Below are 17,383 nucleotides of genomic sequence, written 5' to 3'. Positions count from 1 at the left end.
TAATGTATTAATTAAATTATTGTACCCTTGTTGCCTTATAGTGGAGTAAGTGTGATTTCTTTCTTTGTTGTTCAATTACTTTTTTGTATTACTTTTTGCATGTATCTAGTCCAAGTGGCTTCTTAGAAGTATCAAATTAATGAATTAATTTAAAAAAGTTCCTAAAAATGAAAGAAAAATACTCTCAGGTTGTATCCAAATCATGACCTTTTCTGTGTGTAAAGGGTGGCAAAGTTTTGTCACATCTGTCATGATTACTACTTATTTTGTTTTAAGTATCTTTCACTCCTCAAAGAGTTATGTGCCCAGAGCAAGACCTTGTGACTTTTACTCATGCTTTTGTTAAAGCATAAAATATTGATTGCTGTTTACTTAAGCTCTTTTACCTTCTGCCTTGCCAGGCTTGTTTTCCCTGGGGTTAGTCTTGTTTCCCTTCTATGAGCTGCACAAGCAGTGAGACACTTAGCAGAGAAAATATTCTGGATCCGAGCTCTTAATGTACCAGATCGAGCAGTAATCTTTAGGAAGTAAAAACAGGACAGGGCTGATCCCAGGGCAAAATGAGAAAGGCAAGCAGCAACAATCATACTGTCCTTGGAAATAGCTCAGCCTTTTGAGGATCTAGAAGCTGCATGGATTGTGTTTTGTCTTTGGCTTTGCAAATGCTCAGGTAGTGTACAGAAACAGTTTTGATAAGTAAATTAGTAGAATTAACTGAACACTTCAGGTTATGTGAAAACCACAAGACCCTTTCGGCTTTGAGGGCGAGATTAGCTTAGTGTTGGCATAAAGGCTCAATGGCTGTTTGGAGAAAGAAAAAGTTTCACACATAATATTCAGACGAGAACCTGAACTCTGTACATTGGGATTGGAGAATGTAAAATACTTTTCTTACAATAACAGTGACACAGTTAGCCTGGAGTATCTGATAAGGACTGGTTGGTAGCTGTTTTGAGTGTTTCTAAAGCCCACTAGAGAGGGCTCAATATGTTTTATATTTCTGGTATCCAAGCATAAAGTCTGTCCTGCATTAGCAGTTCAGTCATTCTAAATTTTCTTTTAATAGAAAGGCAGTTCTTTGGTTTTGACAAATGTAAAGCTACTTAGGTGAAACATTAGTCTCATTTGCTACTGTTAAAGGAAGGCATACATAAACAAGATTTTGAAATTCATAGATGTTACAGAGTGTCTTTCAAAGCTTTTTGCTTTGTTTCTAGCTTTTGCACCACCCTGTGTTTGCTGCTGTGTTGATTTTCCTTTTGTCTATGTAAGCTGATGGCTGAATCTTCTGCAGGAGAATGACTCAGGGTCTTTGGATACTGTGGGGGCGATAGTGGTGGATCATGAAGGAAATGTGGCTGCAGCTGTTTCCAGTGGAGGCTTAGCAATGAAGCATGCAGGCCGAGTTGGTCAGGTACTGCCCCTTGTTCCCAGTTGACAGTACATCTGGACATCGGATTTCCCCTGCAGGGGTTTAAAGGCTCTCAACCAGTATGAAGCTTGTCACCTTATTCTACCCTGTCCAAAAACCATTTTAATGCATATGGAAATAATGGTAAATTAATTTAGCTCATTTATGTATTATTTATGTATCTTCTTATTTATGCTTGATGCTTCTGCACACATACCCATAGGTACAAAACTGTGTAAAAATGTAAAAGAAATAGTAATTCCCCTGTGACTCAATAACTCATCACATTTTTTGTGATTACCCTTGATACACTCATTACCCAAAGTAATGATTTGTGCATTATGCCTAGAATAATATATTCTTTGTTTCTTAGGCAGCTCATTATGGATGTGGTTGCTGGGCTGAAAATGCAGGAAACTTGAATACTTACTCCACAGCTGTGAGTACTTCAGGTATTTGTGCATCTTCTCATTTACACAGTACTGTTAAAGCTGATGTATGAGTTTGAAGAAAACCTCTATGCGTGGGTTATGCAAGAATTTTGAATTTCTTTCTTCACCTAAAAAATAAAGTAAGTCTTTGAATAGATCTGACTAAGATTTGTAAGTTAACAAAATGCTGAGGATGGCTTTTAAAGAGAAAAAATGATTGTTTCTTGACCAGTGAGGACTTGAATAGTGAGATGGAACATAATAGTCTTGACTCTATAGCTGGTTGGGACACAAAACTCAAATGCGAACATTGAAAACAAGACTAGAAAAGAATTATTTAGTATGTTCAAATGTCCTGCACTTCTGTTATCAGAACAGAGAAGACAGAGGACTGGTTAGAGACTTAAATAAACATGAACCAATTTACAACATCTGCACAGGTTGAAAACTATTGAAAATGTATGGATGTTGTACTGTTGTCCCCCATAAGATTGGATATGGGGTGTTAAGTCATAGCACAACATAACACAAATCTTAGGATGCTTGGATTTTCCTTTGGTCATGAGAATAACACTGAATGTCTTTTCCTGACTCGAGAATGATCTGTGGCTTACTGGTCAAGATCCAGTACAATTCTGTATGGCATATCTGAATTGCCATACAGAATTGAAGTCAGAATCTGAAGTCATAAGTATCTTTTGTCATAAATGTGACAAAAAGGGACTAGTAATATTGTACTCTTTCTTAAGCATTGTGGCCCTTTGATTTCTTACTGTTTGATCATTCATGTGCTCATTATTAACTGTTGGAATGATACTGTATCTTTCCGTGTTTGGCAAAAAACAAGATAGTTTCCAGTTCAATAATTGGGTAAAGCTGCATTTATTTAATCGTTTTGAGACACATTTTTTTTAATGAAATATTTTAGTTTTGTCAGCATAGTGCGTGAGGCACACAATTGAGTGCAAAAGCTGATGGCTTTGCATACCAGGGGCAAAGAAGGTAAAATGGAGATGCAGGAAGACCCACCTACTTTCTTTACTTTCATCCTGTCGGTTTACATTTTAAAATGGATTTGGTCATCAGTGTTAACTAGCAGATGCAACAATAGCAGATGCAATATACAAACTTCCTGCAAGACTCAGTATTTCTCAAGTGGGTGTCTGCATTTGACATTCCCATCTGCAACACCTGCCAATACATTAACCCCTTCATGTGAGACTTTTGATTTATACATTCCAATAATGCCTACGTTTGTAAAATAGTTATTAAATAAACTTTATGTATATATAATGAAGCTTGTTAAAAAAAAAATTCTGCAATAGATTCAGGTATTTTTTAAACATCTTAATTTTCTTGGCTTTTGGGCTGCATAAGAAATACCTCTTTATGTCTAAAGGTTTAAAATGGAAACCGCAGTCTAAAGGAGACTGGAAAAAAGTACACATTAACAATTACAAATCTGTGTTCTCTAAAACACTTCACTGAACACTCTTGGCTACTTTTGTGAAAGAAAGTACATTATAGCTTGTTTCAGCTTAAGTAAAGGTAAGGACTTTCTGTAACATTTTACTTTCCTCACTATGAAACTTGATAAATTAATATTATTGCAAAGAGATCTCTCTTCAGATTAAAGAAAATATTTGCTTTTCACCAGCAGTGTAATACAGGAGACATACCCTGTGATGACTTTGTCTAAGAAAATATGGTTAGATCGTCTGCAAGCTGAGCCTGTAAATATTGTGTCTAAGAACTTAGCTGAGAAATAAAATAGAGACAAGTAAGGATCTTGTCTTGTTTATTAAAATATTAAATTATGAAATAGCTGAATATTATAACTATTGAATACTATACTAATACTAAAGATCCAGAACATGTTCACACGTGCTGCTCTTCCCAGATATAAAATGCTAGCAATGTACCTAGTTCTCATCTATGCCGATTTACTGATGTGTATAGCTACATCCCTGTTAATCTGACTGTGCTTTTCATCCATTTCCAGTTTTTTTCACAAGTACCCAATTATCAATCCAAGGACTTCAGAATCTAAATGCAATGGATATTTAACCTTTTACCTCTTTAGGGGTTTGGTGTAACACAGCAGCATAGTTTTGATGTTCTAGTTTGTGTTTTACACTGTGTTTGAATTACTGCACTCTGCACAGGGTTGGCACTAAAGATATTACTGAGCCATTCTTTTCTTGCAGCTTTTCTGGCTGTATCATAATTAAAGAAGTTTTCATTCCTTGAGCCAGTTGCTTATTGGGTATGCTTTATAAGCAAAAACAAGTTTTTTATGCATTTCAGTGGACCCCTGGAGCTTATTTCACACTCATCTGTATGTTTCAGTAGAACTGAATTTGTCACATGAATAAAGATTGTTCCCTTAATATCATTTTAGCTGAAAACACTAAAGGAATCCCATTATACAGAATGTACTGTATGTGTATGTTTAAAAGAACACATGTCCTGTTTAAAACCTTTACTTTTGCCGTTTGTGGATAGCCAGTAAAAATAATATTTCGTGCTGGCGGAAAAATACTTGCAAAATGTTGAGTGTGTGTGTTAACTTTGTCTCAACCTTGAGCAACTTTGTGCATTTTGTTTTCAGCGTCTGACATCAAGGAGGATTTTTATCAAGCCTAAAAATATGGCCTTGAGTCTTAAAGAAAACACTACTGCCTCTCCTTAAGGAATATTAAGTGTTGATCATTGTATGATAAACTATGTGTGAGTCCTGGTGAATAGTGCGATTATTAAGTGTTTAATAGAAAGTTTAATTATCCATGATTGTCTCTATAGGTGCCACATCTGAGCCGGTGTGGCTTGACAAAAAAGCACAAACCACTACAGTACTTATGCTTTCCTGACACCTTGTAAAGAGGGGGAGCCTTTTGATTTTGTTGAAAAAAATCCCTTGTGCTGTGGGGAGATTTTACAACCAGTCACCTAGTAAAACAATGAGGGCTTTTGTACAGAACGGAAGTGAAAAGTTACAATTTTCAATGTTGGAGCCAATGCTTCACGCACCCCCTAATGTCCGAAGGGCATCATTATCATTACATTTTAGTCATCATGCGCAGTAATCAAACCAGATGTAATGTTAGTCATTTATTGTTATTATTTCTTTGTGATCGATTATCTCACTGCTGAACTTTGACAGCATCAGACTGCTTGGTCATGACTACCTGAGGACCTGTCAAGTAACTGGAGGTAAAGATTAAGTTCTTATCAACACAGATGGCTCTCGTGCTGTCCTGCTTGTTTTGATCTCAAGCAGCCCTGAAGGCACAGGTCACTAAGAACATACACCTTGGACTGAAATATGTGTCTGATATGGGGGGGTAGCCCAGCATGCTTGTCGGCTGACAGAATGATCTTATGTGTCAGGACATGAGGAGGTATGGCTCTGATTAAAAGATCAGTATATGTCCCCAAGCCTTGGTCTGCCTTTCTGAGTCCCTTCAGATGATTTATATCCTCCTGCGTTATAACTGATTTGTTGTGTCTGACTTTAACCTTCCCATCATCAGTGCTTTAACTTTTCCAGGAGCTCCTCGATTTTGGAAAGAAGAAAGAATATATCATAAATTAAGTAGTTTTGTCGGGAACCAGGCAACATTTGCATGTGGAACACAGAAAACAGAAATGGGTTTTCATTTAGTCGTCCCTTCTTTCAACACGAGTTTCTTTCATGTTTCAAAATTGGAAACGCGTGCACTGGGACAGCGGGCATGGCTGTGTGTTCCCCGGCCCACCTGTTTTTAATTTCCTGACTTGAAAGGCGTCCCCATCAAAAGGAGAGCAGCAAAACAATCATTTTCATTCTGACACGCTGAGCAGAGCCCTCTCCTCTCCAGGGGCCACGTTTCTCGATCTTGGCTTCGCCCAGCGCAAACTCCAGTCAGAGCAGAAAATGGATGTGCTTGTGGGCGTTTCGAACGGGCTGTTTGTTCTCTTGTGCAGTTTGATTTATTGATGAGACGTTGGCATTGCTGTTCTTTTTTCTCATGACGGGGGTCACACTCGCAACATGAACAATGTCTAGTTTCATCTCAGCATTGCAAGTGGAAGCAGGTTTTGCTGTGAAACCCACCATAAACTTGCTGTGGGTTTGACCGCAAAGAAGACTTTTTTTACAGTAAACAGAGCCAGGTTGATACCAATCCAATTAACCTTTTCCTGATTATGAATAGCTTACAATGAGAACAGATTGCCGTTAATTTCCTGGAGGTACTGTTTTTGTGCTTCCTTGTCGATCAGTGCTGGTGATGGCTAAACAGGTACAATGAGTCTTGATATATTGCCTACAAAAACCGTGATGTATATTTTGATATGATCACTTAAGTGTTTATTATGACCAATGTGAGAACCTTCAGTCTTTATTTGAATTTTGCTGTTTTGTTTACACATCCACATTTGAATGTTCGTTTGATTTTAAATGTTCAATCTTTACTCCTCTAACTGTCAACTTGTTAGAAACAGTTTCTGACATTAAATACTGAGGTTAACCATCCCAGAAGCTGTATTTGATGACTCATCATTTTACAATTTACTAATATATCCAGGCACTAAAAATGAATAGCTTGATTTAATTTAATTTAATCAACATCATTTTTAATAATCCAACCAATAGCAGACACTTGATATTTTTTGTCTGAAAACCAGTTTCAGAAAAAATGTTTCAAAACATCCCTGAACTATAATTGTAAGTAGAATTTAAGTCAAAATATTAACATGATACTTCATAGTTTTTTTAAAACATAACTTCCTACTGCTCTAACTTGGCAACCTCAGTAATTTATTTAAGTACGTGCGGTTGCGTTTCTTTTGAAAGAAGAAGGATGAAAAACTGTTTATGCTAATTTTACCACAAAGTTTAATTTTTATCTGGAGACCTTGCAGTTTTACTCAATCTACTTAAAATACTTGTAACAAAAGGATGATTTTTCTAGAAGAAAATGATATCCTTTTAAGGCCAAGAGAGCATTGTGTTGTCACTTTAACATTCATACAGTATGTGTAGCTGTTGAAGACATGGGAGGTGACTTGATGGAGCATGGAGCTTGGAGCCAAGCTATTAACAGCGCAAACTGGTAGCAGTGCAACTGAATTTTCAGTAGGTTATTATGTGGTGAATGGAAAGTTCTGAAACTCTGATTAAACTGTTGTTTTGACATTTTAAGTATTATTGACGTCCCCAGTGGAGCCATAAAACTGCTCAGGTTGTCAGCTCTAACGCCCACAAGATTGAAGAACCCTCATACTGTGGTTACCCTGTTTACTAATGCTACTGTAATTGAGGGCAGCCAGACTTGACCACTTTACATGCACATATTTAAAAATACACACAAATGTACGGATTTATTTATAGCTTTGATTGACATGTTTTTTTTTTAAATCTGCAAAAGTGACCTCTTTTCTATGCAATGTTTCTTGCCCAGCTAGTGTTAAGATTCCAGGATGGAGTCTTATACTGTATTAGAACTGGCTAACAATAATAATCTAGAAAATTAACAACGGCAAACTAATGCAGGTTTTTTTATGTTGCTTTTTGCTTTTGGCTCCAAAGGACGCTTGTTCCATTCTCCTTTTCCCCCTTTCTGGTTCTTCCCAATTTTTGCCTCAATTGGCATTGCTTTTGTGCGTTTCAAATATCTAACAGTAAGATGTATATTTAACAATGTGTTGAGTAAGTTTTCAAAATCACTTTATATGTTTATGTGATACATTTATATCTTTTGTTACTGATTTGCTTTGGTGTATTTTACCGAGTAGTAGTTAATTAACAGTGTGTGATCATTCAGCTCTGTAGCCCCAGAAACACTCCTTCAGCATACCACACTTTAGCAGTGAATAGGTTAACAGTACTAATAATACCTTACATTTTTTCATCCCCTCTTTTGCTAATTTATGATACCCAGTACCACCATTTCATTTTTGTTTTTGCTTTATAGAGCATGTTTTTGTTTTTTGTAATACCTGGCAACAGCAACAGGGATTTACATTGAAATACCATTGTTTGCTTATAACCTAGAGCCCATGCCTGTTACCGAGTTTCTAATGGTCTTTGATTGGAGGCGACAGAGATTGATTCTAGCTCTGTGGCCCATTAGTTTGGTATTCTGTGCTCAACAAGCTTGCTATTGTTTGGATGTGAACTCTGCCATATGTGAAAAGCAAGAGCCGTGGTCCTTCAGTGTGCTGGACAATGCAGTGTCCTGTGTCTTGAAATGGTGAATACCATACAGAATGCCTTTGATAGTCAGCCTGTGAATCTGCTTTGCTCAGAATTAACAATTGCGGGGGAAAAAAAGAAATACATCCTGTAGGAAAATCTTCATTTTATGAGATATAAGGAGGATAATGTGTCTGTATAAAAATGGTCTACTTAGTCCCAAGAAAAGAAGTTAAAAAATGAAAACTGGCAGGCTTATAGATTTGTACATTGGAGAAGCATTGTAACCATTACTTGAGATATAAACTAAAGCTGCAACAAAATTCACCGCTGAGGTCACTGCACAAACACTCATCACAGTTTATGATCAGTCCCCATTACTCAAATCCAACTGACTTAATAAAATGATTTTTTAAAGACTTCTTGTTTTTCTGCAAGTCAGTATGCTAACATTATGATATTCATATCCTTTAGACATAATTAGCTTTGAGAAATGTCTTGCAGGCTGTGCACTGTGAAGAAAGCATGGCAGATCTGCTCTTTTGCGTTAAATTACGAACAAAGGATTATGTGATGGTTATGGGTTGACAGCTATGAAATGTGTCCCGCACTTGTGTTTGAAAGACGTTATTAGTGTTTGAATGGTTATATAAAGCCCTTGTTTAAGAAAATGGAAGATGTTTCTCTAAAGTAAGGGAGAGCTATTTTTTCCCCCCCAAGAGTCATCTGTTCAGCCCATCTGTTGCTGTTTGCTGGCTTCCTACATCTTTGTTTGATCATGGTCTTAAAAAGAGAGAATAGCATCTTAAACCATGATATATGCTAGATATGACATTATTTTCCCAGAGATTGTACAGTTGTAAAGCAAACACCTGTTGAGCCTAACTTTGTGGTAAATGCTAGCAGGTGTGTCTCTGATTTATGGCGCAAAGGGCTTCATTTAACCCAAGGAAGCCGAGAAACTTCTGAAAACACTGGCTCTTGACCTCTCTGGGGTTAAGCGGTACTAGAGGGATTGGAGTTAATCTGCGCTTTTCATTAAAGAAGAGAAAAAGGAAGCTTTTCAGGGGTACATATTCCTTAAGTCATATTGCCTTTAATTCTTATGAGATTTCTGTTGTGTTCCATGGTCAAAAATCAGAGACTCAAAAAGCCACAGTATGTTCTTGAATGTTTGCTTGAATGGCCCAAACATCTCAGCTGGATAAAGAATAAAAAGCCTAATGTTTTGGAACTTTAATGCTAGATAGAAGATAAAAATTGAAATTCTTTTCAGAGGGGTGTTTACTGAACTTCTGCAAATGAATCTCATAAAAAAAATGCAAGGCAGCTAGTTTGATTCCTGTGATATTTGGCACGGTTAGCACAACAAATACATCAAGCACACTTAAGTACATTCAAGTAGATTGAAATAACATTACTACGCAGTAGGAAAGCTTTTTAGGGAAAGGGGTTACAGTACAGAATGATTTTAAAATGTAACCAATTTACATGATTCCTTGCCATTTTCCTTAAAATTAGATCATAGTATATTACCTCTTGGTTCATCTTTGTGTGCTTGCAGTCTTCAGGACATTCCAGGGTCTTGTGTACAAACCACTGAACAGCATTCTTCTCTTACAGGCTGTGGGGAGCACCTTGTTCGCACTATGCTTGCCAGGGAATGCTCAGCAGCCATGCAGTATGAAGATGCTCATCATGCCTTGCTAGAGACTATGCAAAATAAATTCATTGGTAAGTGCTGCGTGGCTTCTAAGTAATTTTGTTTTCCGTTTTTCCAGTTGACAATGTCAAACTGGAGTGAGGTGTTAGAATTCGGGTTCAGTTCAAATAAAAAATAACGTAAATTGCAAACTGAAAATGGTTGTCTTTGGCTCGTGAAAAATATGAAAATATATATATTCATAACTGGAACTGTTCCATTATTTAAGAATTGACAGCCACAGGCATTTAAAACTACAAAAGTATTTTGTTGACAGGTTATTTAAAGATTTGTCTCTCAGAAGTGGTCAATGTGTTTTATAGGTTTTCTCCTTGGCAGTTCTTTGCCTATGAAAAGAAATGACCATTTGGATTCATTTGGATTTCACAAAAAGAAAGTAAAAAGGCAGTGGTTTATATATGGAAACAATTGGTGGTTGTTTTGCTTTGGCCTGTTTTAATTTCTGTTGCTTTAGTGTTGATTTTACATGGCCGAGTGTAAAGTAAGGACAATCCGAGGGATTTTAGGAACAATTGTATACTCCTCAGCTAATTAGATTCTTGTCCTGTGTTGCAAAATTCATTTTAATCGTATTAAAGCTTGTTTTAGTTAAATAAAACAAGGAAGTTGTGGTTTGGAAATAGCTGCTGCTTCTTGTTATGTAACTTGTTAAAAAATAATAGTCAGATCCACACAAAGGATTTGAAAAATGCCCTTTATCTATCATCCTTTTTATAGTGTAGCTTTGTGCTAAATTTTATATAATAGTGTATTAAAGCCTACAGTATACTTCCTGTCTGGCCTATGTCAGAATATTTTTCATTTGTAATGTTTTCAGTTAACAAAAATAACATTAGTGCAGTTTTAGAGTTGATTTCACTCTCAGAACAATATTGTTTAAAAAGGCCAATTAAAGTGCGTTTCAACCGTTAAATGTACTTTAAATTGTTTAGACTGTATTGAGAAATGTCACCTTTCATTTAAAAATGCCACTGAAATAATGTGTTGATAAACCCATTTCACAGTATGCTGTATTTTGACTGTTACTATCGGAATGCATCCAAGCCGCTTTATCAGTATTATTTGCAAATCGTGTCAGTTGGGTGGTTGTGAGTGCAAGAAAAAGTAATAATTCTAGAGGTTGGCAATTCCAAAACACAAAATCTAAATGCTTGAGTGAGAGCTTTTTTCTTAGTTTAAGGAATACTATTTCATGGGCAGCATGGTGGTGCAGCAGTTATCATTGGTGCTTCGCAGCACTGGGGCCCTGGGTTCAGTTCCAGACCTGGGGTGCAATCTGTGTGGAGTTTGCATGTTCTCCCTTGTTCACATAAGTTTCCTGTGGTTGCTCTGGTTTCCTCCCACAGTCCAGAAACATACTGGTAGGTTAATTGCCTTCTGGCTGTGAGTGTATGCAAGTCTGCGTCTGCCGGACGATGAACTGGTGTCCCGTCCAGGGCACTCTGCCTTATGACCCCTTGCTTGCCGGGACAGGCTCCAGCTCCCCTGCGACCCTGAATTAGAAGAAGAGGTTAGAAAATGGTTGGATGGCTCATCCTAGCAAGTGGTAGTTGAGGATTCCTGGTGAATCAGCTAGTCTGAAATGCAAGGACCCTGACTATGACAACCTGGGTGCAAGCAACACATACAAACTCCTCCAGAGCTCCAGAGAAAACAGTTTGTCCTCCATGTCGTGCCGAATACAAATAGATTCCTGGATGACTGTGAATGTTATTTAATATTTAATAGATGTTTAATGGAAAAGATGTCAGAAGAAGTAGTATTAACAGAATGCATGCCTTTCTGGTTTAATGCAACGGGCAGTACAACCTTTCCTTGTCACTTCATTATCCTTGTTGGAGGCTTTAGGTGACTTATGTTCATTGCAGTTTAAAGAAGAGTCATGTCTTCAGTAATCCCATTCTACTCACCTTGTGGTGCTTGCCTGTCTTCCCATGTTGAAAACACCTTGCTTATTCTGTTTGTCTATTTAGGATTTCCACTTATACATAAAATACCAGATCAGTTTGTGTAATCATCAAAATCTACGCAAAGGGAAATGTTAAGCCAAAACACCATTAAAGTTGTGCCATCCCCTGCTGCAAGTACTATTGCCGAATCCCTGCACAAAATATAATTCCAGGAACAAAATACAAATAATGCCTTAGCCTGATGTTGAGATTGCTTATAAGACTTTTGTGTAGTAGCTGTTCATTTGTGTCTCCAGGGGGATGGAGTTCAACACGTTTAAGAATGCCATCAAAGCTGTACAGTCTATTCACAGCAACGTCTGCTACAAGCTGCCCTCTTTATTGAAAATGCTAACTGTGGGCTAGATTGCAGAAGCTGATAAAGGCGAGAGAGTTTCAGAGAGAGTGCCCCCCGGTAATGGCTGAATGAGTCTTTCAGGGGAAAATAAGCAACATATCCAGCAGAAGATGGATGTGTTTCTGTTTGACGTGTGAAGGTCTATCCATAGTGGAGATGTACTGCTATTTGTAGCACTGCCGCAGTTTGGGGCTGTGAGGCCCAGTGCCAAGTAAAGCCTGACTTGAGGTATTTGCATCTCTTTAAGTAGCAAGTCACAGACAAACCAGAGTCAAATGGGTTTATTTATTTTGATCTCTTGGTTTCATTGTTTTTCCCTTTTTTGTACTACAGATGCAAACAAGTGGTTCTGAACTGGTGACGCTGTGGAAAATGTTTTTTTAGATAAATAAAATAAAAAGGTGAAGACTGAAACATTTGTTGGGCATATTAGAATGCAGAGATATTGTAAAATGCTTCAGAAATCTCAGTTTAGAGACTTTTTTTTTGGCTTCGTGTAAGCTTTTCTGTTAATAGAATCCAAGTAAAAAAATTATCTGGCCTTTAATCATGAGTGCTGGAGGGGAGATATTGTATCATTGTGTAGAACTCAAATCATAAAATGGAATCACATGGAGAGAAACAGTAACAGACGTGAACAAAACAATATCTCCCGTTTTTAACTTTATAAATAAAGATAGAAGGCTGAGCTGGTTGTCAAAAATCAGGAACGTAGCCAGCTGTAAAAAGACTATAAAAGCATTGCAGTGGTACTATAGTACCTCTAAGCTGGTGTCAGATACAGTATATGTGAGCTACATACATCTCATTCTGATTTTGACATTATAAGATTTAGCAAAACGTGTAATACATTACATTCTATTGAAAGTTCTTGTGCTAAGGAACTTTGCAGATAAGCTGCACTGTCAAAAATACTGCCCAAGCAATACACAGAGTTCACACACATTGCTTTTGTTCTGTGATCCATACAAAGAAACTGCAGGATCTCTGCAATTTAAATTATATATGCATGTCTTTAAAGAAATAACAGGAAAGATTTCTTTGTATTTGTGAGTGGTTTATTTCTGACAGAACACTATGCTAATGTGATTATTTAAATTGCACCTTCTTGCATATTAAGCACTTTTTGGGATATATTTGAATACTTGTGGATGCTCCACGGCTGAGCTTTGGCAATAGTAGTTTCTCCTGGATCTCTTGTAACAGGTGGTAGTCATTGGTGAAAGGGGTTGTGACTCAGAGCACTTCAGGTCATAAATGGTCACAGTAGTCATTTGAGCCTTTTCTTGAAAGCTTGCATATTTTTGGAACATTTGTACGACTGTTTTCAAGATTGAAAGTATCCCAGGAGAATCTTGGAGGAGGTGTTAAGTTCAAGCAACACCACTTACAAAGGTAGTAAGTAAACTTCTTGTAAGTACCCGCAGCACTGTACAGTATATCATGGCTGTGTGAATCTTTCATGTGTAAATTGTTTTATTATATGTATGTTCTTAAACATTCTGTGTTCCTATCACTTTTCTTTGCATAGGAAAGACCATAGCACTTTACTAACCTTAGTCTTTGACATATTAGACTTGTAGGCTAGAACTATTCTTCCACTTTTTAAATTAAAACTAAGTTAATTTTTCTGAACCATTTGTATACATTGCTAACATTTTTGCACTTTCTGTGTGGTGTGCATTCTTATTACTTGTTATTATTACTATTCTTATTATTATTTTATATTATTTTGCGTTCATTAGATATATTATGTGAAAGTCAAGGAGTTCCTGTTCTTATTTTTCCAGTTTTCTCCAATAATAACACATTATACTGCATGTTTTATATCTCTGGTTTTTGGTGTCCTGAATGATAATCTGTAATTATTTCTGTTGAAAGTGTAGTTTTCCATTCTTTTGAACCGCTACTGTCTGAATATACTCCCAAAAGACATATTCCAATATACCACCTATAAGACAACTAATCCAATTTGCACTGCCACCTACAACATTTGCAACTGGTTAAAAACCTGTCCGTTGTGCATTTCCTCTCATTCTATTTTGAAAACTCTTTTAATAATCCCTTCTTTTCTTGAACATTTCCTTGCAAGTGACCACGAACAATTCCAGGACACATGATAACTCCATCCATCCATTTTCTAACTGCTCTGTCTAATACTGGGTCACGGAAGAGCCTGAGCCCATCCCTGTCGAATCCTAGGCAAATGAATGATTAACCAATAAAATATAAATGCTTACTTAAAACAGTACTTATTCATCAAGTGCTTCAATAAGTAAACCCTTTAATTTTCTTTGTGACCAGGTTCCCCCTTCTTATCCAGTGAAGACTGTGTTCTCGGGGGTGTGATCGTCCTGCGAAGCTGCAGGTGTGTGGCGGAAGAGTCCTCTCCAGATGTTCAGGCGCTCTTAGGTGAGAAACACTGTGTGTGAACCTAATGCTTTTCTTATTATTCAGAATGAGGGGGACTTCCATTTCATTAGCTTTTCCTGTACTGGGTTTACAGGTGTATAAAAATGTGTGTGTATCAAAGCAGGTGGTCCTGTTTTACTTAGAATCTAACTTATGATTCACGCCTTGCCTTGATGAAAGACCTCCAACAGAGAGATTTGATGATGACTGCAAAGTACGCACACACATATACATACCACAGTACACAAATATGTACTTTTTCGTAGATGCATTTGTAACAGGGCTTATTGGTAAGAAGCCCATTACGGAAGTCAATGTCATCCCCATGGAAACCTGGACAGCAGGCGCGATCCTGTGGTTATCTGGAATTCACTGCTGTACGGGGATTGGAGCTGTATGGCTTTGAAGCCAGAGTTTCTGGCTGATTTGTGATCAAATCCCCAGAGGGGCAACTTTATTTGTCATACATATACACCAACTAGAATGCCTAAAGGTTTTCCAGAAGGCGTGGTTTGATCTACCTGAAGTGCATAAGCAGAATCTGTCTTCAGTGCGTTCACTGCATCTCTATGTCTAGTGCCATTTCTACATTTCATCTCTTAGCGGTGTTATCTGAAAGTGGTATTTCTGTGACTTGACATGCAGCCTGTCGTCATTTCTTTTTCTGAACTCTGTTAAGGTACATTTGACAGCTTCCTGGTATTATTTGAAATTTGCAGTATCTTACAAAATATTAATTCGTTCTTACAACTAAGTCTGCGTGCATAGTTTCCTAGTTCCTCTCTAATAGACTGTTTCATACACTCATCGGAATGCCCCTCTGGATAAACTACACACTTGTTTTTTGGTTTATCTTTGTGATCCAAACTGCAAGTAATTACTACTGTATTTACAAACCTTTTGTCACTTTGCAGTTCCTGAGCTTTTCTTGTGGATTGAATAAGGGACTTGGTTCATTTTAAAAACAGAAAATGAATTATATGATTATAATAGGCCTTCAAAAAACCTTTCCTGGTATTACAGAAAATGCATTCCAATGAGAGGCACTTGTTTTTTGACCAAATACAAAAACCACGACAAGACCTAAAAAAATATATCAAATATAACAGTATAAACAATGGGTGTAGAAATAACTTGAACTCATTTGATTACTACAGTGTGAATACAAATGTACTGAGTCCCCTAAATAAAAGCAAATTAAATAAGAAAACAAATTAAGGTTCACTTCAAAACAAACTCAGCAGTTATTATATCATTTTGAACTAAATATACCCTGTGTGAACGTGCCTTTAATCAAGACATTTCAGGAAATGTCTGAAAATTTGAGACTCCCTACACTGACTAATAACAGGTCATGTATACCTATGTAGATCAGGGTTACAATCCATTCAGAAATGTACTGTTTTATTATAAACAGCATTGTAACATGACTTTGTCTTTATGTTACGCTGAGGTGATACCAAATTTGTTTTTCTCTTATTGTATAAAACGTCATTCTGTTATTTATCAACAAAATGCCAGACACAGTTTGTATAGTACTATGTGAAAAGCTGGCTCTTTCAGTATGAACATAGCAAAAAGCTGTTTTTAATGGATGCAATAAAAAAATACAACAAGGTACAAGCAGGTGTTCCAAGTGCAAAGAATTTAAAAGACAACAAAGAGCTATTGTTTGAAAGAGACAACGTTTTGAACAAAATAGCACAATGATTTACTATCATTGTTAAAAAATGTCCTCTCTTAAGGGTTAACAATTGCATCTTAAAAGGCAGAATTACATTGAAGAGGTGACATTTAATTTATCTGTGTGTAGTGGAAAACAGTTTCTAATTATTTGTTTATATTTTGCCATGAACACAATTCATCTTTACATTAAATAAATATTTGCAAATAAATTATTGAATGTTGCCTTATTATACCTGCACAATTGTTCCTTGTCCTTACTATTAATCTCCTACATGTCCTATATTCTAATTCATCCTGGTGAAGGATGTATGTGCTAAAAATAAATTGTTAATAGTAATTCAAACATACACGATGTCTGTAGGTCACTAGAATTTAGTTTTTTCTTATTTACTTATTACAATATTCCATTTATATTATCTTCACCAACAGGATAGTTACATATGGTATACAATACTTCTTAACTGTTGGTGAGTTCTTATTCCTTGGTATTTGCAGAGAACTGGGAGTTGTATTTTGTTGGTTTGGAAAATGGAGATTGTAGTACTGAGGTATAGTTGCTATTATTTCACTCCTGTGCATCCCTCAAAGGATTTCTCACATTTTCATTTTAAGAAATCTACTTGTTGAGTTGAATTAGGCTGCAGCTGCTTCAGATTGAGATAAGTGGATAAGATAAGCACACAGAATTTGTCAGATTTGTCATTCTTTTTTAATTCCAAAAACTTTTCCTATCTAACTTTGAATTGGCATATTTGGAATTGTAGGTGCAGAGAGATAAGGTTACTTTCCTTTTAAAGAGGAGCCAGAGTTTTGCAGCTGTCAGATTGTTATGCTTGCTTTGCTTGTTGTGCTGTAGTGTAGTTCTCCGACTACCTTCGTCTTAGTATGGCCTGTAAAGTATGTGTATTAATTTCTCTTTCTTATAGTGTCTCTAACAGGAACTGCCAGTCAAGGTTGCAGAGTTTTTAAGAATAGATAACACTGTGAATTACAGCGCATGTGGATATTAATTGGATCTGCCCATTTCATAGCCTTAGAATCTTTATGAAATGGTCAAAGCTAATTAATATTCAATCAAAATATGTCCAATCATTAATCTGTGTAGTTGGGCAGCTTTCTATCTGCATCTAATTTGAAAATCTGGTTGAGCTGAGGACACCAAAAAAAGCAGCAGTTTTAAGGAATCATTGGGTTAACCCAAATCGGTCATCAGGTTTTCCTCTGTCAAGCTTTTC

The 17,383-nt window shown here is 36.7% G+C and overlaps 1 protein-coding gene across 4 annotated transcripts in view; it reads left to right on the top strand.

Annotated features, from left to right (window-relative positions):
- The window catches only part of tasp1 (taspase, threonine aspartase, 1), a 45,554-nt gene that overhangs the window by 16,007 nt on the left and 12,164 nt on the right, over positions 1-17,383 (top strand). For all 4 annotated transcript variants that reach the window (XM_015363212.2, XM_006638722.3, XM_015363213.2 and 1 more), the window contains exons 9-12: positions 1,295-1,414; positions 1,785-1,863; positions 9,644-9,754; positions 14,355-14,462. In XM_015363212.2, coding sequence (XP_015218698.1) covers positions 1,295-1,414; positions 1,785-1,863; positions 9,644-9,754; positions 14,355-14,462 — 418 coding nt within the window. The remainder of the gene's footprint in view (positions 1-1,294; positions 1,415-1,784; positions 1,864-9,643; positions 9,755-14,354; positions 14,463-17,383) is intronic.

Source organism: Lepisosteus oculatus, chromosome 17 (genome assembly GCF_040954835.1).
Source record: "Lepisosteus oculatus isolate fLepOcu1 chromosome 17, fLepOcu1.hap2, whole genome shotgun sequence".
Lineage (NCBI taxonomy): Eukaryota > Metazoa > Chordata > Actinopteri > Semionotiformes > Lepisosteidae > Lepisosteus > Lepisosteus oculatus.
The sequence above is the reverse complement of the archived record's forward strand: the minus strand, read 5'-3'. Positions and strand labels throughout refer to the sequence as shown.